This window comes from Heterocephalus glaber, unplaced genomic scaffold (assembly GCF_053883595.1).
Source record: "Heterocephalus glaber isolate CG9 unplaced genomic scaffold, H.glaber_assembly_v1.0 deba00001442, whole genome shotgun sequence".
Taxonomy (NCBI): domain Eukaryota; kingdom Metazoa; phylum Chordata; class Mammalia; order Rodentia; family Bathyergidae; genus Heterocephalus; species Heterocephalus glaber.
The window spans coordinates 27,772,433-27,797,938 of NW_028258296.1; the positions used below are offsets into that span (position 1 = coordinate 27,772,433).

At 39.9% G+C, this 25,506-nt stretch overlaps 2 protein-coding genes and 2 non-coding genes across 5 annotated transcripts in view; 3 read left to right on the forward strand and 1 right to left on the reverse strand.

Annotated features, from left to right (window-relative positions):
- Nucleotides 1-1,373: 1,373 nt before the first annotated feature.
- On the forward strand, nucleotides 1,374-11,499 carry Rpl5 (ribosomal protein L5). Its single transcript, XM_004841261.4, has 8 exons — nucleotides 1,374-1,515; nucleotides 2,700-2,769; nucleotides 2,857-2,972; nucleotides 4,259-4,393; nucleotides 6,222-6,424; nucleotides 7,619-7,796; nucleotides 10,728-10,816; nucleotides 11,342-11,499. Exons 1-8 carry the CDS (start codon nucleotides 1,513-1,515, stop codon nucleotides 11,439-11,441), a joined length of 894 nt encoding a protein of 297 aa, XP_004841318.1. The 5' UTR covers nucleotides 1,374-1,512; the 3' UTR covers nucleotides 11,442-11,499.
- Nucleotides 7,452-7,546, forward strand: LOC147827659 (small nucleolar RNA SNORD21). Its single transcript, XR_015452108.1, has one exon. It is a non-coding gene; the product is annotated as a small nucleolar RNA SNORD21 (small nucleolar RNA).
- LOC147827660 (small nucleolar RNA SNORA66) lies at nucleotides 10,905-11,038 on the forward strand. Its single transcript, XR_015452109.1, has one exon. It is a non-coding gene; the product is annotated as a small nucleolar RNA SNORA66 (small nucleolar RNA).
- A 156-nt stretch (nucleotides 11,500-11,655) lies between the features above and the next one.
- Nucleotides 11,656-25,506, reverse strand: part of Dipk1a (divergent protein kinase domain 1A) — a 111,187-nt gene continuing 97,336 nt past the window's right edge. For both annotated transcript variants that reach the window (XM_004841258.4, XM_087213128.1), the window contains 3 exons: nucleotides 20,055-20,162; nucleotides 15,242-15,418; nucleotides 11,656-14,255 (listed from right to left, as the gene is read on the reverse strand). In XM_004841258.4, the coding sequence (XP_004841315.1) occupies nucleotides 13,443-14,255; nucleotides 15,242-15,418; nucleotides 20,055-20,162 (1,098 nt within the window). In that variant the 3' untranslated portion in view covers nucleotides 11,656-13,442. The remainder of the gene's footprint in view (nucleotides 14,256-15,241; nucleotides 15,419-20,054; nucleotides 20,163-25,506) is intronic.

Here is a 25,506-nt window from a genome sequence, read left to right on the forward strand (position 1 = left end):
TCCTTTCTGATGTGAGGGCAAGGTGTGTGTATGCACACGTATGTGTGAGGCAGTACTAGGGATTGAACCCAGGGCCTTCACACTGAGCTACCTCCCTAGCCCTTTTTATTTATACAAGGTATTACTAAATTGTCCAGGCTGGCCTCAGACTCTTGATTTTCTTGCATCATCCTCCCATATGCCAGGATTATAGGCATATGCAATCAAGCCTGGCTGGATTTGCTTTATTTTTTATTTTTAATTTTTTTTTTGAGAAGGGTCTTGCTTTGTAGCCCAGGCTGGCCTTGAATTTGTGATCCTCCTGCCTCAACCTCCTGAGTGCTGGGATTATAGGTGTGTGCCACCATGCCTGGCTGGATTTGCTTTAGATAAAACATGAGATGCTCTAGAAGAGTAAAGTCAGATGACAAAGGTGCCCAAATAAAGAGCAAATCATAGTCTTTGGCAAAAAATGAATTTGTTTTTGTCTTCCTATGCTATTGATCTTGAACTCACTTATGTAGCTCAAACTGGTGTCTAACTCCCAGTAATCCTCTTCTCTCAGCCTCCCAAATTGTAGGATTACAAGCACATGTCACCACACCTGGCTTTCTAAAATGCTTTTGTTTCTGTTTTTTTGAGACAGGGCCTTGCTATGTAATTCAGGCTAGCCTTGAACTCACTCTATATAGCCTAGGTGGGCCTGGAACTTCCTGCAGTCTTGCCTCAGTCTCCTGAATGCTTGCTCCCTTTCTCTGTGTTTCTGGGGACTGGACCCAGGGCCTCCTACGCGTTAGGCAAATGCTCTGCTACAGAGTTACATCCCCAGTGCTTCGTACTTCAGCTATACTGTGCTGAGTGCCAGGGATTCAGAAGGCTGACTCTAAGGGCGTTTGCAGTCTATGGGGGCTGAAGCAAGTATAAAGGTGCTGTGGAAAGACAGAATAGTCCCTACCCCAGGATTGAGGCCCTCAGGCAAGACTTTTTTTGGTACCGGGGATCGAACTCGGGTTCTTGCGCTTTCGGGGCAGGCAGCGGCATCGCTAAGCTAAATCCCCGGCCCTAGGCAAGACTTCTTAAGGGCGCCTTACATGTTCCTGGACCATGCTGAGTGGTCCAGGAGGCAGAATCTTGGAGAGGGCAAGAGGGCTCCAGAGCAAATTCATTACACTTAATTATTTTTCTTTCTTAGAAAAGTATTATATGTTTTTGATAAAACGCTTTAACAAAAACAGCGAAAGCCTCCCGTAATCCTCCGTGCGCCTGCTCAATGCCCATTCCTGTAAGATTCTGAGCCAGGAACTCTTGACAGAAGGCTTGGACAAGGCAAAGGGCAACACTCAGCCTCCAACCAGCAGGGGGCAGAAGGCTGCAAACCTTGGGGCCGGTGCCCCCTCTCTTTGATTCTTCGCAGGCGTAATCGGCAGCGCTACATACTGCGCCTGCGCCCGAGCCCCGGCCTTTTCCCCCCTGTAGCGCTGCTAGGCCTGCAGGTCTGTGAGGAACCGCGTAAGCGGGTCTTTATTCCGCAGGATGGTAAGTGGGCACCTCAGTCTCAGCGTTGTGGATGCATGGGGGTTCCTTGTCCGTGCCGGGACGCCAACGCAGAGGCCGTCTTGAGAGACACAGGGGTTGGATGGCTTTAGATTCTCGGCTCTGCTGTATCGGGCTGCCGCTCCCAGCGTGGCCTTAATGGCTGCCGCAGAGTGCGCTAGCTTGGGGGGGAGGGGTGGGCGAGGAATGGTACCCAGGCTAGATCCTGGGGTCAGGAGGGTGTTTAGTAGACGGCCTGCAGGGATGCTGGTGGCTGGTCTGAAGGGGCACCGGCAGGCAGCCGGGTGGGGAAGGTTGCTTGTCTTGGGCTCCAAGATGGGGGATGCCGGAGTGGAGGTGGGGTGCGAACCTTTGGGCCCAGCTTGGCCCGGCTCCTTCGTGCATTTTCCAGGAGAGCGTTGTACCTGGCCAATCTTTCAGAAAGTTTTTGTTCCTGGCCAGGGGAAGTGGCTTTTATTGAAGCCAAAACTGTGAGTGGCGCTTGGAGGCCGTGGCCCATTCCCCAAATAGCCCATGGAAGGGCCCTCTCGGAGGCGCGCTCACTTCATTTGGGGTACGCATTTTCTGCTTCTTTTTCTAGTTCATTGCTAATCCTAGTTATCGGTGATTGTTGGGCCCCAAAGGTGGGGTGAAATAGCCGTATTTTAATGGGGAGTAATTGCTTGGTTAAGTATGGTGCCAGACGGTTTTAGGCACCGAGGAAGTGAGAAGTTTGTAGTTATCTGAGGGTCTCTAAAGTGGAAAATACGGTGTTCGGAACGGATGGGACGTTTGAGCTATTGACTGCTGTGTAGATCGGTGGTTCTCAAAAGTGCACTCCTTGTCGACGAGGAGACACGTACAGAAAATATGTTTAAAAGCTGAAAGTAATGGGACAGTAGTTTTGTATCTGTCGAATCTAGTAAGTTGGAGCTTGCATTTTATATGTTGCTTCTTTTCAGTTTTTGTAATGAATCCTTTTTACTGTGCTTTATAAAACTTGGTGACAGGTGGAAAGTAGAAGTGTTTATTGATCCCAGTTTGAGAAACATGAGATGCTACAAAAGTTGGCAGTGGTATATATTTGCTCTTGAAAAGTTACTTTGTTAACATGGTTAACTCATGTCAGAAGTATAGGTGAAAAACATTTATCAAAGTTTTAATAACATCCTTTTTATTTCTTTAAGGGGTTTGTTAAAGTTGTCAAGAATAAGGCCTACTTTAAGAGATACCAAGTGAAGTTCAGAAGAAGACGAGGTATGGACAGGTTTTCATGTTTTAAGCCTTAAAAGTGCTGTTTTGTAGTACAGTATCCCTGCTTACTTTTTTTTTTTTTTTTTTCAGAGGGCAAAACTGATTACTATGCTCGGAAACGCTTGGTGATCCAGGACAAAAATAAGTACAACACACCTAAATACAGGATGATAGTTCGTGTAACTAACAGAGATATCATTTGTCAGGTAAGTTGTATTCTAGACTCATGCAGTGGGTGGTAATAAAAACCCATTTCCTTTTACTCACCATGTTAGAGAAGTTGTATTAGGGAAGCAAAGCAAATGATAAATAGGTTAGGTGGGCTGTTGAGTGGTTCGTTTACTTTTAGTAAGTCTAGAGTTGAAGACTAGATAATTGGTATTTTAAAAAACACCTGGAATATCAGCCATGTTTCGATGTCTTCACCCATTTTTATCTCACTGCTATTTTCTAATTTGGGGAAAAGAGGCTTTTATGTATGTGAATAGGGTGAGAAAATAAATGAGGCAAGCAGAAATGTCTTGCCCATCCCAATTCCAGTACAAGAGTTTGTCCTTGCCTGAGTCCTGACTCTTGCTATGTGGTTTTGCATGGCAAAGTCATTAAAGAGGTTTAATGAGACTCGAGATTGTTCTTATATCTGCTTAATGTTTGAAGCAGGTTTTAATAGTGTTCAAAAGTCCTACTTAAAAGAATCTTAAGAACACAGTTTCTAGTGTTCACAACATCTAGAACTAGGAAACATTTTCATAGTTGAGATTTGCTGATCTTTTATAGGAGGCAGGAAAACCTGTTTTCTTTCTTTCTTTTTTGAGACAGGGTCTGTGTAGTTCAGACTGGCTTTGAATTTACTAGTAACCCAGGTTGGCCCTGGGCAGTCCTCCTGCCTTAGCCTCCTCTCCTGGGATTATAGGCTCAGCTGGCAAATCTGTTTCCGGGCACAAGTTTATCTTCATATCTACATTTAGATACTAAACACGAGGTTTCTGAAACTTTGTTGAACTTAGCCTAAGTTCAAAAGGTATTTAAAATAATTGGTTATCCTTCTTGACCTTTAAAAGTGTCTCTTTAATTTACCAGCTAATGCAGCTAAGAACCTTTTCAGTATATAGAATAAGGAAACAAGTATAATTCAAAGTGTATATTTATTTGGAAATTTTAGCTTTATATACTATGACATTAATCAAATGTTTAGATACCTAAATCCACCTAATATACAGCTGCTCAAATGTTACATAGACTACCAAGTCATAAGTGATAGTTGGATGTGAGTGGGTTTAACAAATTTTAAGTGATGCAGATCTATGTCGAGGGCTTTAAAAATTTTTTTTTTTTTTTTTTTGGTACCGGGGATCAAACTCCTTGCGCTTGTGAGGCAGGCGACGGAACCACTGAGCTAAGTTCCCGGCCCAAAAATTTTTGTTTTGAAAAAGAAGGCACTTAGGACAAACAGTGAAAGCAACAGATTACTAAACTGATTTTTCTTCTACAGATTGCTTATGCCCGTATTGAAGGGGATATGATAGTCTGTGCAGCTTATGCACATGAACTACCAAAATACGGTGTGAAAGTTGGCCTAACAAATTATGCTGCAGCATATTGTACTGGCCTGCTGCTGGCCCGCAGGGTATGTATAAGATGACTTTGATAGCTCATTGGGATTAGCTGGGTGTTTGGAATTGTCTTTAGGATGTTTGTATGTGGGTAAGAGACTCACCCCTGACTGTAGGAGAGTGCTTACTGTTGCTCCATGGCTTAGCAAGGAAGATGGTATTATAAATACAAAGTGTAGAGAGACGGCAATGTGTTTTTTACTAATCTGGTAAAGTGCTTGCTTGTCTTTCTGTCCTGATTGTTGTTGTATGTACCAGCTCTGTCCAAAAGAGTTTTCTGTAGTGGTGATAGATCTGTAAATCTGTCTGGTTGGGTAGCCACTAGTCTTCTGTGTCTATTTTAAGCAGTTGAAATGGGCTAGTGCTATTGAGGAACTGAATTTTTCTTTTTCTTTTTTTTTTGGTCAAGGTCTCTGTGTAGTTGAGGCTAACCTTAAACTCATTGTGTAGTACAGACTTGCCTCAAACTCACAATCCTCCTGCCTCAAGTTTCTGCAAATTTTAATTTGAAAAGCCACTTGTGAGCAGTGGCTGCTTAGCCAACAAAGATTGGCTACTCAAAGGTATAGGTCATTGGACTATTTTAATTTTATTTTATTTATTTTTTTGGTACTGGGGATCGAACTCAGGACCTTGCACTTGCGAGGCAGGCTATTTTTACTTCATTTTTTTTTTTTTTTTTGTACTGGGGATCGAACTCGGGTCCTTGCGCTTTCGAGGCAGGTGGTGAAACCACTGAGCTAAATCCCTGGCCCAAGGCAGGCTATTTTTAATAGTGTACATTAAAATTGCAGACTTGTGATGATTCTACTCCAGGCATTGAGAATTTGTATCTTGATAGGATGTCCCAGGTAATTTGTATGCACATTAAAACTTGAAAAACATTATTTTTGACTTTTGGGGCCTGAGAAATGATGGGAAGTTTCATTTTTGTTTTAATCACTTTTGTATCTGATTGGCAGTGTTTCTTGTATGTACTATATTAATGCAGTTCGGGAATGAAGATGCAATTTTGCCTTTTTTTCTTGTCTTTGTTTTTTTGGTCCTGGAGATTGAACTCAGGACCTTGTGCTTGCGAGGCACGCGGCAGAACCACTGAGCTAAATCCCCGGCCCAAATCCTTGGCCCAAACAGGTCAAATACATTTTTTTTTTGTAATGGGGATTGAACTCAGGACCAGCACCGGAACCACTGAGCTAAATCCCTGGCTATTTTTTGTCTTAGTTACTGTTTTGCGGTGCAGTTGTCAAGCATATACATCATTGTTAAAGGACCCCACATTATCATTGGGTATGAAGGTGTTTAAGTAGGGGGCAACATTATTATACCCGAGAGTAACTTGGTGTAAAGGTACAGGCTTACTGAAACCATGGCTAGGTTGCAGCATGCCAGCAGTGGTCCAAATTAAAATAGCATATTTGGAGAGCAGAGTACAAATGATGTTCCCTTCAACCCAGGAACCTATCCTTAAAATTATGTTCCTAGGGCTGGGGATTTAGCTTAGTGGTTCTGCTCCCTGTCTCAAGCACAAGGTCCTGAGTTTGATCCCTGGTACCAAAGAGAAAATTATGTTCCTGAATAAGTTATACAAAACCACATGTGATTTTATATTTAATAGTTGAATTATAGCTAAATAAGACTGGTGATTGCTGCCTGCCCCGCAAGCGCAAGGACCCGAGTTTGATCCCTGGTACCAAAAAAAAAAGGACTGGTGAAATGTGGAGATTATTTCTCTTGAGTAAATGTAAGGATCAAATTAAATATTACATAGTTGTGAAATATTTTAATTTTAGAGTGGTGTAACTATTAAATAGGCATTTATATCGCCTTCTTTGTTAATAGCTTCTTAATAGGTTTGGCATGGATAAGATCTATGAAGGCCAGGTGGAGGTGACTGGAGATGAATACAATGTGGAAAGCATTGATGGTCAACCTGGTGCCTTCACCTGCTATTTGGATGCAGGCCTTGCCAGAACTACAACTGGCAATAAAGTTTTTGGAGCTCTGAAGGGTGCTGTGGATGGAGGCTTGTCTATCCCTCACAGGTAATAGTGTAGTATAAAACTTGATGTCTTGACTCCTGAACTTCCTTGATTCTAACTGGTAGAACTGTAGAGGTGACTGGATTTAAAATACTTATCAGTGAATACCTGCTCTATGCTAGGGACTGTCCAAAAGGAACCTGGCATAGCAGGAAGGAATTATAACCCATGAAGAGGTAGTGATTTGTCCAGAGTTTGGGAGCTAATAAGTGGAAGAGCTGGGGTGGAAGCTACAACCTTTTGCATGTGATTTAATTTAGGTTAGAAATTATACTTTCTCCTCTGCATTTTTTTTCTTTTGATATACTGCGTTGACGAAAAATGGGGATCTAAAAGGTTTATGAAAGATTCCTAAACATTCAATTGGAAATAATATTTCAGGCAATTCTTGGTAGCTCCGTCAGTTTGAGTTGTTGAATAGAGAGGGCTATTAACTCCTCTGTCCCCCAAACCCATTGGAAGTTGAAATAAGTGCCTTAGCACTGAGCTGTAATCCCAGTCTTATTTTTTAAGACAGAGTCTTGCTAAGTTACAATGTTGGGCTTGAACTTGTGGTTTTCCTGCCTTAGATTTCCAGAGTGTGGGGATGACAGTCACATGTCAACAACATACCTGGATCATCTGTTAAATGTTTTTGCATGTTTTCTTATTGTCTGCAACAGTCAAAGTGAGTCTGCATTGTAAATTCTTCTCTGTTTAGAAACAAATTAATGAGGTGCAAAGTGTCTCATTAGATGATTTCCTTAATTATCTTGTACAAATCATTCTCCTTTACTTTGAGGCACTATCAAGAAATTACAGGATTTGGTGGATAAAATTTGAAACTTATGTTAATGCAGAGTTTGTAGTGATAAATAGCCTTTATAATTGTTTTTAAGGGTGTTATGACAGAGTGCAGCTGTCCACACCTGTAGTCCCACACCTGTGCATGGAAGTCGTAAGGCAGGAGGATCACTTGAACCCAGGGGTTTGGAACTTATGGAGGGGGTATTGTTGCATGAGTTTCTTTTCTGGAATTTAATGATGAGCTGCCGAATGATGATATCCTACTAACTGAGCAGTCAGTAGTTGGTCCTTTGGTTGCATATGATGGAATAATTGTTTCAAGACGGGACTGATGGCAGCTAATGAATTGAATTCCTATCAGTGAACTAATTTTAGTTGATCTATACTAAAATATGAAAAAATTTATTTTAGTACCAAACGATTCCCTGGTTATGATTCTGAAAGCAAGGAGTTCAGTGCAGAAGTACATCGGAAGCACATCATGGGTCAGAATGTTGCTGATTATATGCGTTACCTAATGGAAGAAGATGAAGATGCTTACAAGAAACAGTTCTCTCAGTACATAAAGAACAATGTAACTCCAGACATGGTAAATTTACCTAAAAGTACTTGTGTGTTAGTTTATATAAACAAGTTTGATGGTTTACATTTATTTCAGGCTAGCAGTTGAAAGTTGCATATAGGTATGGATAGATTAACATAGTTGCTGTTAAGGTGAAATAAGAATGTTGGATGAGAGATTAAGCTGTGTAAGCATGAGTATAAACTCATGGTGATGTAGTATAAGCAATGTGCTGTACTTGTCAGTAGGTTTTTAGGACTCTTAGATACTCAAAGTGGCAGGCTTCAAACATTTAAAGCCTTTTGTGCCTTTTATGCTTTGGCTGTTCTGTATTTATACACCTCATCTTGTGGTCATGTTTGTAATGTTTGATACGACGAGTTAGACACTAAACACTAATTTTTTTTTTTTTTTGGTACCGGCGATCGAACTCAGGACTTTGTGCTTGCAAGGCAGGCGTCGGAACCACTGAGCTAAATCCCTGGCCTAAACACTAATTTTGAGGAAGGAAAAAGTCCTTCATGGCAAATATGTGCTGTGTTCTGGACTATAAATACCCCAGGCATAGATAAAGGGAGTCATGCAGATTCTGTTATTAGCACTGCAAGATGTTGCACAAAAGAAGGGAACCATGTTGCAAGACATGGACTTTTAAGACATTGGACCAATTGAAGATTATAGTGCCAGTTTTTGAAATTTTAGTGAAAATGTAGAACACTGATCAGATTATTATTATAACTATGAACCTATATGCAAGTTGTTTGTAATTGAATGTCTTTTCTGTTAAGAGCATTGTAGTTTTTATTAAGAGTGGCTGTGCTTGTAAATTATTTACCTGGCCTGTGCAAGATTTCTTCCTAAGCCATAATCCTGGTCTTGTCATGTCGTAGTTGCTCAAAACATATACTTACAGGGCCTGGGATTTAGCTCAGTGGTTCCACCACCTGCTTTGCAAGCCCAAGCACCTGAGTTCAATCCCCGGTACCCCGCCCCCAAAACCCAAAAAACCCATATACTTACAGTCTGTGTGCTTTCAGATGTTCATTTGTTGATACTTTCCTATACCCATGCTATAGTTAAGCCAGGATTCTCTTTGACTAAAGTACTTTTCAGCTAGCTTGTTTGTTTTGATTTGGGGCTGCATCTGAGGAGCTGGGAATTAAACCCAGGGCCTTGTACATGTTCATGTGCTCTACCACTGGGCTGTAGCCTCAGCCCCTTGCTCATTTTATCTAGGAAAGCCTCTTTCCTTCTGTGTATTTGTCAGTGTCTGATGTGTGTCTACTCTTCCCCCTAAAATAGGACTTAGCTGGAAAATAATCAGCCTTGAAAACTAGAGATCAAAAAAACCAGCTCCAATCAGCCTATCCTTGACTTACCTGTCTTACAGAGTAGCCACCAAGCAAGAGAAGAGTGATGGGAACTAAGGCAAGGATAGCCTGGAGGGGTTGGCATTTTTGAGCCCTGGTTTTCAAGGCTGGTATTTTCTAGCTAGGTCTTATTTTCAGGGAAATAGGGTAACAGGAAATGATTTATACCCAAATTTGTGGCATTATTTACATATATTCTTGTGTTTTCTATTTCTGGAGTCTGTTGGAAGTAAAGAAGTTAACTGTTAAGATGATTGATTGAACCCAAGTCTTTTTTTTTTTATTTATTTTGAGACAGGGTCTTGCTATGTAATTCAGGCTGGCCTTGGACTACTTACTAGTAGCTCAGGCTGGCTTCGAACTCGCAGTGATCCTCCTGTCAGCCTCCCAAGTGCTGGGATACAGGTGTGCGCTACCGTGCCTGGCCTCCATCCTTTTTTAGTTTTTATTTTGACAGGTTTTGCTAAGTTCCTGGGTTGACCTTGAATTTGGAATCCTTTTGCCTTGTCCTCTCAAGTAGCTGAGATTAGAGGTGTTATCCATCATGCCCACTTTGTTAAGGCATTTAGGTAGTTGAGATCCTTGGGGCGCACTGAGGATGGAATCCAGGGAGAATGCTAAGCTGAATGAACTATGTCCCCAGCTCTTTTTTTGTTTTGAGAGACAGCGTTTCGTTATGTAGTTCAGGTTGGCTTTGAACTTACAGTGATCTTCCTGCCTCAGCCTTCTAAGTGCTGGGGTTACAGGAGTGTGCCACCACACTAGGATGGCCTCAAATTTGGATCCTGTCTCAGCCTTTTGAGTGCTGGGATTTCAGTCAGACTTGTGCACTATGCACAGTACCTTGTTATTCATTAGGGAGCTATAATTGTCACATACAGAAGTTGTAACCATGAATTTTGGTTTTTTTGTGTGTTTTTTTTGGTACCGGGGATCAAACTCAGGTCCTTAGCTTGCGAGGCAGGTGGTGGAACCACTGAGCTAAATCTCTGGCCCTGTAACCATGAATTTTAAAAATGAGTTGTAGAAAAAAATGCCCAATAAAGAATCAAAATTTAGACCTTTTTGCTTCAGGACATGTTATATTACTGGGGAATGTAACAAAAGAATGTAGCAGTTGCTTATTGGCCCCTAGTGTCCTTTCCTTGGTCTGAATGAAGCTGTGTCGGTGTCCTGACTCTTGGCTCTGTATACTTTGCATCTTAACATCTTAAATACTTGGGTTTTAGCGTGTCTTTACTTAAATGAAAGAATTTAGGCCAGAGTTTTTAGAATGAGGAGTGTAGTGTATGTTCTGCAAAATAAAATTTGCTTTAGAGTGACTCAAGTATAGCTGAATTCCTCAGCAACACACAGCTTTTCCTTTAGAGTTGGGTTTTGTGAATAGTGTCAGTTCACACCAAGTAAGGTAAACATTGGGAATTTGTTAGATAGGTTATGTTTAGGAATTTAAGCGGGGACTAACATTGATTTGGTTTAGTTTCTTTTGAGAATCAGGCTTAGACAAAGCAAGTAGTAGAATACTTTGCCTTAATACAGTAGGGCATATGAAATGAAACCAAGTACTGTTTGCTTTTCTTTGTTTCAGATGGAGGAGATGTATAAGAAAGCTCATGCTGCTATACGAGAGAATCCAGTCTATGAAAAGAAGCCGAAAAGAGAAGTTAAAAAGAAGAGGTATGTGTCTTGCTGTCTTTCCAAGAGAAGTTGGGAGTGGTTCTCACAGGCTGTGTTTCATTTTGTGGGTTAGGCTTTCAGTGAAGTTGTGCAAACTCGATCACTAGCTCTGTGTGTTGTGGCAGAAGCTAAGGGAACCAGGTTTGCTAAAGTACTATGTGGTGATAGGAATGTATTAGCCTCAGAAGCTACTGAGGTTGCCCATTCTTTCCTCATACAGTATAAGTATGAGTTACTGCATTGTAAAATGGCTGTCTAAAAAGTTGGCTTTTTCATATTTCAGTAGATTAAAAAAAAATAACATGCACACTTAGCCATTGTACTATCATTGTTTTTTATTTGATTTCTGACCCTGTGGTAATAGGACAACATCACAGAAGTGGCTGAGAAAGTTAGCCTAAGAATACGAGTTTAGATTAACCCTCATCTGATAATAGTCTGTCATTTTCAACTGAAGTTAATATTCTGTATCCTCTTTAGCTATAGTTTTAAAAAATATATTCCTGTTTTTCTTTTGTTTTACAGGTGGAACCGTCCCAAAATGTCCCTTGCCCAGAAGAAAGATAGAGTAGCTCAAAAGAAGGCAAGCTTCCTCAGAGCTCAGGAGCGGGCTGCTGAGAGTTAAACCAAATTTTCTATGAAGATTTTTCAGATGACAACCAATAAACTTATTCATCAAGCAACTGCTTCTGTGTTAAGCTCTTGTTATGAGAGTCTAAGAAATACACCGAAGTATAAAAGCAAAGGAGTTGACAGGTTTTTTTTTTCTCCAAGAAACAGGTGTAATTTGTTCCAGAAACAACCAACTTGTGTTTTGATTCCTGCAAAGTTCATACCTATTCTTTTTTTTTTTTTTTTTTTGGTACCAGGGATCGAACTTGGGACCTTGCGCTTGCAAGGCAGGTGGCGGAACCATTGAGCTAAATCCCCGGCCCTCCTTTTCTTTTTGTTATCCCTCAAATTGTATGGTATAGCCCTCCCTAAAAGTTTTGCAAGCAACAGACTAATCAGTGATCACTAGGAAATAATTTCTTCTGTCCATTCATTATAACCAGATCACTAATGGGAAGAAAACATACCTCAAAAGTATACAATCTCAAAGGAAACAAAACTGGCAATGAGCGATGGCTTTAAATTTTTGAGAGAAAGCAAATGAAGAGCACAGATTCAGTACATTCGCTTTAACCAGGTAAAACCTCTGAGCAGAAAATAGAAGTGCTTCTAGTTTCAAAACGAGATGTCTCATGTTATGGAGATGTTGAAGGACACATGCCAGATCTGACTATGAAAATATATGGAAGAGGATCAAATATTAAATCTTGGATATCAAGTTTGTGGGAAAAAATAGTCGGTGGGTAAATTTATACGTGTCTTTTAAGAAACAACCCTTTTAGACCACAGGAAACACTGAAAATGGAAAATCAAAGGTCTTTAATGATTTATTTTAGTCTTGCTCTTAACAGTTATCAATTTCCCCATAGCTCAAATTCTGGGTAAGTGGATTTCTGGTGTATGGCCTCAAGATGTCTCTTCTGCAATGCTGGGGCTCAAGCCTGCTAAGCAAGCACTGCCACTGAGATACATTCTCAGCCCAAGGGAGTTTAGTTTATTGTTCTCTTTTTGTGGCACCAGGGTGTGGTACCTTGCACTTGTGAGGCAGGTGGTGGAACCACTGAGCTAAATCCCTGGCCTGAGCCCAAGGGATTTCAAAGGGCTTGGTAGGCTTGGTTGATACTACTCATCCAATTATTATTATTGTTTTAGACCACAAGGGCTTGCTGTGCAGTCTGGGCTGGCCTTGAACTTATGATCCTCTTGCCTCAGCTTCCCTTGAGTGCTGGGATTATAGGTGTGTGCCACCATGCCCCACCCCATCCAATCTGTAGGTTAATAAAAATTTGCCTAATTTCAGCCACTAAAATTGCTAATTGCATATTGTCAAGGAGAATACTTTCTCAAGTTCAAGACCAGGGAATGTGCTCAAACTACCTGTGACATTTGATGTCTGAGATGAAAATTATGTAAGTATAGTACAATAAACCATGCTATTGACTCAACATCTGTTTTATAAAGGAGTAATTTTAATCTGCTTTGCAGTCTTGTTAATGTGCAAACATTACCATGCGAAGACATTACTAAATTTGTATAAATTTTAAACAGCTTCAATGCAAACAATGTTTCCAGCAATGGTATTTTGGCTAATATAAATCCACAAAATACTCACTGTTGATGTTTATGGAATGAGGCTTTTCACAGTTTTTTTTAAAGTCACTCTTCAAGATAGCTACACAGTGAATGGAACTGGCAAATGTAAGGACTTCTAAAAGCAGGAATTGGCACATGGTGGCATTTGCCTATAGTCCCAGCACACAGGCTCAGGCAGGAATATCACTGGAGTCTAGAAGTTTGATACCACCTGGGCAACGGAGCAAGACCCCATCTCAAAAAACAAAAGGAGTGAAATCTTGTGGAGATGTTCATCTGTACTGCCTGTCGTTGCCATACTCCTGTCTATTTAAGATGATGGCTTCTTAGGCCCCAAGAGAAAGGATCAGAAGCCATTCTTTTAAATGTTCAGAATGGATATTCAGAAGTGGTAAGTTTCCTATGATGGTACTTGTTCAAATTAAGAGTCATTTGTATAGGAAATTTTCTTCCACAATAATGTTTTTAGGTTATTTAATATTAAAGAGTGTTCCATTTCCATTTGATTTGCTGTAACTTTGAGAGCAATACAAGAATAAAGCTGCTTTTCTAATTCTTCACGAATTTCACTTGGAGCACCACGCAATAGGTAGTCTTTGAGTAACTGACAGGCTTTTGCCAAGTTTGGTTGTATTACTTCTGAAGTACACTTCATTGTATTTTGATCACAACTAGTTCTACAATCTGTGCCATAGACACAATCCAGGTCAGACTCACAATGGCGATCCTTGATAAGTTCTTTCAGGTTTGTCTCTGGCACAATTTTTCTCATATCCACCATTTTCAAATCATACTTCTCATTATATCCTAGGTTTTTGGCACTAGTATCACACATGAGAAAGTTTCCATAGGGTCCATGGAAGACATCTTCCACAAATTCTAGAAGTCCTATGGCTATTTTAGCCTTTCTAGGCCATGATGGTGTGAACAGCTGATCCATGCTTCTTCTGAACCCAGATGGAATAAAAAGTTCAATGACCCATGGGAGGCTTACTCCATACAGAGAGGTATATTCAACACTTTCCATCACGTAGAGGTCACCGCAGAATCCCATTAGTTTTGGGGTATGTTCTTTATCTTGAAGTATTACCATGAGAAGAAATTCATTTAACTGAAGGAGTGCCCATGCTGACTTTGCTTCACCCAAGGAGACCTGGCCATCTTTGTCTCCATCAGCTACCGTCAAGATGAGATTAACCAGTTCAGAGAGGTTTCCTTGGTCACCCAGTTTTGCCTGTCAAAGACAAGAATCTGGCAATTATACAGAAGGAAAGGAAAAGACCCATTTAACATACTAAGTTGCTGTGTGGGTGTTAACTACCATGCTAGTAATAATCCTGCTACTGACTCCGCATAAAGGAGTTTTATATGTTAAATCTCCAAATGTGATGCTTAAAAAAAAAATTTTTAACTGCAATTACTCCCCCCCCGCCTTTTTTTTCAGAGACAGGGTCTTGCTATGTAATGCAGTCTGGCCTTGAACCCATCACTGTATCCCCTGCTGGCTACAAGCTCACAGTGATCCTCCTGCCTCAACCTCCCAAGTGCTAGGATTATAAGCATGCACCACTATGCCCAGCTAAAACCTTTAAATGTGTATGTGTGTGTGTTTTTTTCATTTAAGAAATAACCAACCCTAACTCCTTCAGCCCTCTCAGAGCCTTAGGATAACCAAGACACTATTTTTTGTCTTATTTATACATTTACTTCCAATTTTCATTTTAAGGTACATCAAACTTGTGACAATGGTCAAGTGAAAATTATTTTATATCATATTAACATTTATTGTTTCAATAATGGAGGTAAAGTTTTCCCTTTTAAGGTTCTTTGGGAGAAAATAGTCTGAAATGCATGTAAAACCGCCAAAGAAAGCTTTTGTGAAAAAACAGCAAAGCAAATTCTTTTCAACTCTCAACCATTTTCATTTTTGCTTAGTCTTCATATGAGTTTCTTTAATTTGCAATCATTGCACTTATCGGGCTTCTTGTATCAGTTTTAATGTTGAAATTCACAGCAATCTAGACAATGAGCTCCCCCTCACACCTGGACATTATTAGCTATTACAAGTAATGTTAAAGTAAATCACCAACATGTATTTTTTTTCTTTGAATCATTTCCTCAGGAAGGAATCAAAGTATTAAAATGTTAGTAATTTAGGATGGGGTCCTGCCAGTTTTTTTTGAAGGAGAATACACTAGCAACATGAATAGATACACTTACCTTAAAGAGACTGTAGACCATTTCTTTGAACTTCTGTACAGTGGTTCCCCTAGTTGGCTTATCAAATAGCACTATTTCTTTCCTTGGCTCCAATTCAGTTCCAAAATCAAAATGGAGTGCTTGTTCCATTTGACATTTCACAACACCTGGTAGATTATCCCAAATCCCTAAATACATCTTTGTGAAAAAGAACAAGAAGTTATGTATTATACTGAGTAGCAAATCTAAATGGTATACTACTACAAGCTGGGCATGGTGGTGCATGACTGTAATCCCAGAACTCTGAGAGGCTTAGGAGGACTGCAAGTTCATACCCCGCCTGGGCAAGTTAGCAACTTAGTGAGACCCTGTCTGAATACAAAACAAAGGACTGAAGACATACCTCAGTGGGAAGGCCCTGGCTTCAATCCCCAGTTAAAAATTTCCCCCAAAATAAGCCCTAGCATGACTTCTGGATGCTCGTAATGTAAGCCCTACCTACACCCAAAATAAGTCCCAGTTAAGATTGTCAGCCAGACACGCATTTAGTATGTCCATTTCAGTACATGATCTATTGGCTTATAAAATAATATTCATATAAATTAAATGTTATTGACATTAATACTTAACATAATGATATAAATTATAATTATTTGTAAATGTCCAAGTGGAGACTTTTGGAAGAGATGTAAACACCTATGTAAACAGATGAACTCTAGACTTAGTGCTGAATGACCAGTTGGAGTACAGACACAATGCACAAATAACATGTGCACTTGATAATGAATGGACATGATTGTGTCTAATATGAATCTTCATAATTCAATATGTTGTGTTGTAATGCACTATGAGCAGGCTACATGGAGAAGACAGGCTCATTTAAGGAGAGCTGTTGGACATGAGAGGCTGGGGCCAATGGTTCTGCAGGAAATGGGGTTGTAAGAAATTTAGGCCAGCATTTGGAGTTTGGAGAGTTATGACAGTGTTCCAGGAGAAGATGACATGAGTATATTTGAACAAATGTAGATTTTTGTACATGAATAAGTGTAGATTTTCATACATGAATAAATATAGATTGTTATACATGAATAAATGTAGATTATTGTACATGAAAAAATAAGACATCCTCTGAAAATAAGCTCTATTGCATCTTTTTTTTTTTTCCTTTGGTACCAGGGATGGAACTCGGGACCTTGCACTTGCAAGGCAAGAGCTAGAACCACTGAGCTAAATTCCCGGCCCCTCTATTGCATGTTTTAAAGCAAAAATTAATATAAGATCTAGTCTTATTTTCAAGGAAATATGGTAGATAGGTAGATATTATCTATAGATAATCTATAGATAAATAGATATAATCATAGATATTATCTATCTATGAAGATTTTTAGGGTCTTATTCCTCTACAAAATACAAACAAGCATCAAAACACTGAGGTTGAGCTGATTTTACTTTTGAACAGCAAATATGAAATATTCCATTTTTTTCCTGAAATGAATTTTAAATTATGAAAGTAATGCAACCCTAAATATATTTTTTGACTAAAATTAGAAGGATTTAAGGAGAAACAAAGTTCTTCCACATTTCATTTCCCTCATCCTACACCCCAGAATCAACCTCTATTAAATATCTAGGTATTTATCAAATGAACATTGCATAATGTTTACTACATCTTATATCCTAGCCAGGGTTGGAGTCCCTGCAAGCAGCACCTGACAGGGCAATGCATGGAGTTGTGAGTGAAGTCAAACTTTCAGTGGAGACCCCAAGAAGACTGGATGCCAGGAACATGAAACATATGAAGGGAAGTTGCAGGGAGCATGGCCATGTGGGCTGCAACCAGCAAGGTCATAGGGGTGGGGCTGCCCAAGGCCTTGGAGCTCACATACCACCACAGTGTGTAATGAATGCTGGACAAGTGGTTGTAGGGTTTAATGTTTTCATGGTTTTGGTCTTGATTTTGTCCAGTTCCTTTTTTCTATTTCCTTTTTCCTCCCTTTTAGAATGGGAATGTTTTATTTGGCGCCATTGTATCTCGGAAGTAGGTAATTTGTTTTTAAATTCTGGTTTTGTTTTTTTTTTGTTTTTTGTTTTTGGTACTGGGGATTGAACTCAGGATCTTGCGCTTGTGAGGCAAGATGTCACTGAGCTAAATCCCCGGCCCTGTGTTTTTAAATTAAAGGGACACTCAGCTGAACTTGCCTTGAGTCTTGGGGGAGACTTTGGACTTGGACTTTTGAGCAATGCTGAGGCAGTTAAGATTGGAATTCTGGGGATGGACTGAGTGTATTTTGCCTTGTAAGGTGGACATGAGCCTTTGAAGGCCAAGGGTGGAATGCATGGTTTGGTTAAGTCTCCCCCAAAGCCCATGTGTTAAAGGCTTAGTCCCCAGCTTTACACTACTGGGAGTAGTAGAACCTTTAAGAGGTGAGGCATAGTGGGAAGTCTTAAGTCACTGGGGGTGTGTCCTTGAAAGAGACTGAGGGACACCAGTCTCTTCCTTCTCTTATTCCCACCTGTGAGATAAATGGGGTTCTGCCACCATGCACTCCCATCATGACTGCTGACTCCACACAGGCCCAAAAGCAATGGTGCCAACTGACCATGGACTGAAACCTCCAAAATTGTGAGCCCAAATAAACTTTTCTTTTTAAGTTGTCTATCTCAAGTATTTTGTTACAGTAATGAAAGGCTAACACAGTATACTAATTTTTTACTTAATCTTTGTACCAACTTTACAAGGCAGGTACCACCATTATCTTCATTTCCTGTTGGGGAAACTGAAGCAGAGATAGGTAATAGCCAAAGGCAGCACAGTAGTGGTGATGCTAACATTTGAAACTAGCTTCCTAAGACTAAGAGCTCCTGGTCTTAATCATTTATTCTACTGGCCGGCTTTCTTCAGTATAAAAAATAGGGGGCCAGGTATTTAGCTCAGTACCAAAAAAAAAAAAAAAAAAAAAAACCAGGATATGGGCATGGTGTAACCTCAGCTACTCAGCAGGCTGTGGAGGATTGCAAGTTTGAGGCCAACTTGAATAACTTACTAAGACCCTGTCTCAAAAAGTAAAAAGAGGGCTGGGAATTTAGCTCAGTGGCACAGTGCCTGCCTGGCAAGCACAAAGTCCTGAGTTCGATCCCTGGTACCAAAAAATCCAAACCAAAACAAAAAGTAAACCAAAAAACCCCAAAACAAAACAAAAAGTAAAAAGAGCAAGATGCAATGCCATGGCAGAGTGTGTTCTTAGTATGTTAAAGGGCCTGGGTTCAATCTCTAGCACCTAAAAATGGTCGTATTAATTAATAATAATATTAATACAAAGATTACATCTCATCAATTTTCCAATGAATTCTCAATTCAATTAGAATAAAGCTCATAGCCTTTTCCTAGCCTGTTGAGCTGTACTGGTCTATTTCTCCAACCTGATCTTATAACACTTTCTCCCTGGCTTTCTATGCCCCTCCGGTCTTTCTCCTTTTGGAACCTACCAAGCTTCCTTCTGCTTCATGGTCTGCTTCACTTGCTATTGGTTCCTTCTGGAATGTACTCTTATAGATCTTCCTTGGCTGGCTTCTTTACATCATTCGAAGGTCCACTCAAATATCATTTTGAAAGGCCTTTCCTAATCCCCTTATCTTACATTAGGTTCTTCTATCCTTGAGTTGCCTCTAACTCATTATCTTGTTTTGTTTTCCTCATACCCTTTCGAGGAAGGTGGCAGAACCACTGAGCTAAATCTCTAGCCCTTATAATTTTGTTTTTGGTACCAGGGATTGAACTCGGGACCTTGCTTTGTTTTCCTCATACCCTTTAGCACTGTCTGACATTACTTATGTGTCTATCCACTCATTTATTATGCATCTTCTCTCATATTAGAACAGAAAGTACAGCTGGGCACAGGGGTGCATGCCTGCAATCCCAGAACTCTGGGAGATGAAGGCAGAAGAACTGTGAGTTCAATCCCAGCCTGGGCAATTTAGGGAGTGCTTGAGTCCCCCCCCGCCAAAAAAAAACCCCAACAAAAACACTGGAGATTTACTTCAGTGTACAGTGATCCTGGATTCAATCCCCCCTACTGGAGGGGGAAAAAATGCAATTTCCATTGGGGGCCCAAGGATGTTTTGTATTTTCTTCTAGTTCAATGGTATTTTATTGTTTTTATTTATATTTCTTAGATGATAAGTGAGACATAACTTTTTTCATTATGTTTACCAGTTGTTTGTGGCTCTTTTATGATTTTGATCATCCTGTGGCTATAGTTTAATTCTACATTCAAGTATGAGCTCAGATGTGATCTCTGAAAGATTTTCCCTGAAGGCTTCCTTCCTCTAAAGCACATCTGGGCTAGCTCACTCCTTGCATTCTTTTATCAGTTCACTCTGTGGATCTCTACATAGAACACTCCATATTTCATAATTACCTTGTTTACTTTTACTTATCTACCAACCATTTGTATCTGCTTCCCTGTGGGATAATGTAAGGTTCATAGAGGAAGTAATCTTGTTTGTCTTAACCATCATTGTATTTCTAATAATTAAAACAATGTCTGGAATATTCTGTGACTAGGGAATTCATATTTTTTGAATGAATGAATCAAAGCATTCAAACTTAAAATACATGTAATGTCCTAAATCTCTTGTTCAAGAGTTATTTTAATGGGGCTGGGGATTTAGCTCAGTGGTGCTGCCGCCTGCCTCGAAAGCACAAGGTCCTGAGTTCGATCCCCGGTACCAAAAACCAAAAAACAGCAAAAAAAATTATTTTAATGAAGCTTTTAGTTTAAGATAAAATTAGAGCTCATTGACATTCTGTGATGTTTATTTTCAATGTTCATACCTGATTGTTGGGCTTGGTGGATAAGCATTTTCCAAAATAAAGAGATTCTGTAACACAAAGGCTATTACATGCTGGCCCATCAATAACTCCAGTCTTGTACTTGTCACACTAAAAACCAAGAAATAAAGAAGTAGTTAATTTAAAATGCTCATAAGAAGAAACATCTGGCAAAGACAAAGTTCTCTCAAGGAAAGAACTCAGGCTTTGGATTTAGACAGACCTGGATTTGAATCCAAGCTCTGATTCTAACTTGCAATATGCTAAGGTTCACTGCTCCTAGGATGTGCACAGAATTCTGGAATGATTTTTCCCATTTAACATGGTTTTTACTCTCTCTAAGAACAGAGGCATACTCCCCGCTCCCTTTGGTTTATTGTAGTCTGAATTCAAGGCCTTTGCACTAATCTACACCCCCAGCCCTTTTTAAAATTTTAAGACAGTGTCTTGCTAAGTTGCTAAGCTGCCCAAGCAAGGCTTGAACTTGTGATCCTCCTGCTTCAGCTGGGATTACAAACTATGTTGGGATTATAGGTACACCCAGATGAGGCTATTTAAAAATAATGACTCTGATTTTAAAGTAAAATTAAAAGTTTAAAATAACACAATAACTTAAAACAACAAAATAAAGTTTTATCTGCTACTTTTTTCATCCTTGAGATCACACAAAAACAAGAGGAGAAAAATGAATGCAAATTCTTTTTGATAAACAAGATATCCTTTGGCTCCAGGCACCATAAATAAGGATGATGTACTAAATTCAACAGAGATTACACCAGAGTCCAGAAGGAGGGTGAGATCAAGTACCTGCTGTGACCTCAGTTCTCAAAGTTAGCAGGGCACCAGGTAGGAGAGAATCTGAGGAACACAAATACCACCTTGGTTTACAATGAAGGCATCGGGGCACAAGCTGTGGGAACTTCCCAAGACTCTATGTGGCATCATGAAACAAGGAGTACAAGGCAGTAGTACAGGGCAGAGGTGACTGCTCATGTAATAGAGATAAAATCCTTTAATATTTATTTGTGGGAGGCAATTTATTGACAAACTAGAGCTAGAAGACTATGTTATGAGCAGCACTGTAACCACTAGAAAGATAGAACCTAAGCCAATCTGTGTATCTCAGTCTTTCTACCTCACCTTTTCCTTCTTTCTCACACAACACAGATATACACACACACACACACACACACACACACACACACTCAGAATCACAGGCAGCTTCATTGTACTAGTTGCTTCATACAAATGCACGAATGGCTGGTTGGGGAAGACTCATTTTACATAGAAATGAGTAATAGGCAGGCGTTGTGGCAGATGCCTGTAACCACAGCACTTGGAAGACTGAGGCAGGGGAATTGCCATGAGTTTGAGGCCAGCCTGGGCTACATAGTGAGTTCAAGGCCAGCCTGAACTGCATAGCAAGAGTGTGTCCCAAACAACAACAACAACAACAACAACAAAACAAAAAAAAACACAAGAATGAGTAAATATCAAAAGAATACAAGCAAGAAATCTATATAGTAAATTTATAAGAATTAGGAAGGCTGGACACAGTCACACCTGCCTATAATCCTAGCTACTCAGGAGGCTGAGGCAGAAAGATGGTAAGTTCAAGGCCAGCCTAGCAACTTAGTGAGACCCTGACTCAAGTCTTTTTTTTTTTTTTTGAGACATAGTCTTGCTATGTAGTTCAGGCTGGCCTCAAACTCACAGCAATCCTCCTGCCTGTCTGCTGAGTGCTGGGATTACAGGACTGCACCATCATGCCCAGTCCCCAGCCTCAAAATTAAAAAAAGAAGTAGAAAAGGCTGGGGGATATTGCTCAGTGCCCTAAAAGAGGGGGAGAGTGGTGGAAAGGGAGGGAGGGAGGAAGGAAAGAGTATAAAGAATGGAATAGAGAGTGCAAATGTTAAAGAAATTTTCCAGAAAAATGTTACCATGAAGCTGACTGAACATATTGCTGTGAATAAAAAGAATTCACTGAAACAGTTTAAAATAAGACCTCAAAGCAGAAGAAATGCTGAGGCAACAGAAGGAAATGTAAAATAAGCTAACAGGATTCAGAAAGGAAGAAAAAGAGAAAAATCCTAGAAATAAAAGCCACTTTGTAAATAATGATGGAAAGGAATGGCAAAAAAGGATAAAAATATAGTATGGCTTATGAGGACTATATTCAGGAAAGTGAGCAAATTAAATGGAAATTTAAAAAATAAAAACAAATTTGAGATAAATTTACAGACACAGGCGGGGAAAATGTCCAGTGTGTTCACAAAAGGGAGAACAGGAATAAGTGGAAAAGAAAAAATATTCAAAGTAGAATTCAAGGACATGTCATGTAAATGAAAGAATACTTGAATCTATAGGTAGAAAGGACATATAACATCCCAAGGAAAACTGGAACTGACTTCTATGATATATCCTTTCACATTTACTGGACTTCAAAAATGATATTCTTTGAGCATCTAGGCAAAAAGATCAAGGCACTTTTGAGGGCAAACAAATTAGATTAGCGCCAGATTTCTCCACAGCCACATTTGGGGAAGACAATGGTAGTAAAATGCCAGTACAGTCCTTGAGAATGGACATGTGACTTGTCCGTGTCTTGGCTTTCTCATTTATAAGCAGCAAAGGTTGAGAGTATTTGATTTATGGCATTACTAAGATGATTATATGGTATAATAAGTACAGAATGCTTGTGACATTACTAAGCACTCAATAACATGTATTCTTATTTTATACAGCCAAACTTTCAAGTAAAAGATAATAAATTTTCTGAACTAGCTTTTTTTGGTGTGTGTGACAGGGTCTTGCAATGTAGTTCAGGCTGGTCTTGAACTCACTCTGTAGCCCAGGCCATCCTCAAACTCACAGTGATCCTCCCGCCTCAGCCTCCCAAGTGCTAGGAATACAGGTGTGTGCCACCATACCCGGCTCACTAGCATCTCTTGAAGAAATTAATAATTTGAATTTGAACATGGATGGCTAGGGGGATTGGTAAAGCACACTTCTGGATGAGTCTGGATAGGTCGAGTAGTACCTCGGGGTCCATATCTGGTCCCTGGCCCCTTCCTCTATGATACTGTGTCTCTGCTGTGCTTCCCAGTTGCCTTCACCTAAGCAGCTCTCCAGTGCCACACCCTTCCGCTATGATGATTCTACTTTCAAGCCAGGTACTATAGACTGAATCCTCTAAAAAATATGGTGAGTGTTTATTTTTAAATTATTACAGTAAAAGACATATTACCATTATTCCTGTTCTCCCTCATATGGACATACTGGACATCTTTTGTCTTCTGAAACGAAGCAAATAAACTTCCCCTCCTTTAAATTATTATTTTTTTATCATACCATGTACACATAGAGAAAGTATAAAAACATGATGTCAAGAACTCACACCAAATTCAAGAGGGTAGTTACTCTAGAGGAGGAAGGAGACTATCGGGGAGGATTATAGAGAACTTGAACCATAACTGTAATATTTTATTTCTTTTGAAAAATGAAGCAAATATGACAAAAGGTTATGATCTGTCAAGAAAGTGGTAGGTACACAGGTGTTTGTCACATGTTTTCTGTATACCAACATCATCCTAAGAGCCTGGCACGTATATCACTTTAATCCTCACAAAGTCCCTATGGAACAGGAATCACTATTATCTCCATTTCATTGACAAAGACACTGAGGCAAAGGAGGTTAAGGAACCTGCAGAGCAGGTTAGTGGTGGTGCTGGAGTCAGAGCCCAGGCCACCTGCCTCCAGGGCTTGTGCTTTTGACCAGTTAGGTAAAAGAACTAGATCTATTTATGTGGGAAAGAAACTAACAGATCAGGTTTTCTATTGACTGGGTCAGATGCCCCTCCTTACAATTCTCAAGAAAGTTCTCTACTCACACTCTTCCCTCCACACAAGCAACTCAAAGCAGGGTCAGCACTGTTCTTTTTGTTTCCTTGGGATTTTGCATAATGCTCAGCACATAAATACAGGTGAAGGGCACCTGCCAGTTAGGTGAGTAAAGTGTATGCTAGGTTTTTATTCAGAAGAAGTAGTAATTCTATGATGAACACTTCCGGGATAGGACTGAAAGAGCTATTCCTTCATTGGTACTGACTATGGGCTCCTGAATTTGATCCTTAACCCTCAGGTCAGGATTTAAACATGGCCCTCTCTGAACATCCACCTTCCAAATGAATAATCTTAAGGCTGTATATTTCTTTCCTGACCCTATGTTCTTCCTCTCTTCTTTCCTTGTACAGTATTCCAAATCTAATATCATTTGCACTCATGTTTTCTTTCCTGCTAGAAAGTAAGATAATTTGAAGGCAGAAACTGGGTTACATTTATCTCTCAACTTGTCCCCTGTAGTACATAGCACTGTTGCACATCTGTTTTCAGTAAATGTATCTTAATTAACCAACATAAAGAATGTAGTGGTTTTGATTTTAAAACCTCATTGGGAACCGGTCATGTTGGTGTGCACCTATAGTTTCAGATGTTCTCTGGAAGCTGAGTCAGGAGGATCACTTGAGCCCGGGAGATCCAGACTAGCCTGGACAATATAGGGAGACTCTGTCTCTTAAAAAACAAAAAAATAAGCAAGGTGGCACGTCCTTATAATCCCAGCTACTCAGGAGGGAGAAGCAGAAAGATCGAAAGTGCAAGGCCATCCTGGGCACCTTAGTGAGATCCTTCATCAAAATAAACTAAAAAAGGTGTAGCTCAGTGGTCAAGTACTTGTATGCACAAGGCCCTGGGCTCAGTCCCCAGGGTGTGCGTGGGGGCACTCACTGGGGAAATATTTTCCATAATATCTAAAACTTTTTTTGTTTCAAAGCAAAAACTAGGCATCTTATTAGCACACTGGTAAGCAGTGAAGACTAGTCTGGTATTCACCAGCAGAATTGAATTTCTTGCTTTGAGCAAAGGCCTAAAGCCAACTCTGCATCAAAGAGGTAGTCACAAAGTACAGGCTCTTCAACTTGTGGTTTTCATCACAAGCCAGAAACAAATTCCCACACACTTGTGTGGAAGGGACAGTCAGCCACATACTGTTTTGTTTTATTTTTCAGGCATGGCCATACACACAGACCATAATTACTGTAAGTAATATGATCTCCTAAATAAAAACACACAAAAATTATAAAGAATGTTCAACGTTACAACAAGAAAGTCAGCAGAAAATGTCAAAGGTTTTCCACTCCTAAGATTTTTATTTCAGTCATCTAATAAACACCACACTTTGCTTGCACATATTTCATAATACCAGCAGATAGCAGCATTTAGCTGCACTTTACAAAACCTGCTCCTGTTGAAGGAATTTCATAAACTATGGGAGCTGTACCACAAGGGGGCAATAATAATGAGCACATGTATAGTACTAGGCTCTAAATCATTTTCTAAGATCCATGTTCTAAAAATTATTTCAGACATCAATTTCAGACTTCAGTTTCTCCTAAGG

Coding starts and splice junctions, on each gene's coding strand:
- Rpl5 (XM_004841261.4), top strand. Junction 4,394..6,221: donor GCCTGCTGCTGGCCCGCAGG/GTATGTATAAGA, acceptor CTTTGTTAATAG/CTTCTTAATAGGTTTGGCAT. Junction 7,797..10,727: donor ACAATGTAACTCCAGACATG/GTAAATTTACCT, acceptor TCTTTGTTTCAG/ATGGAGGAGATGTATAAGAA.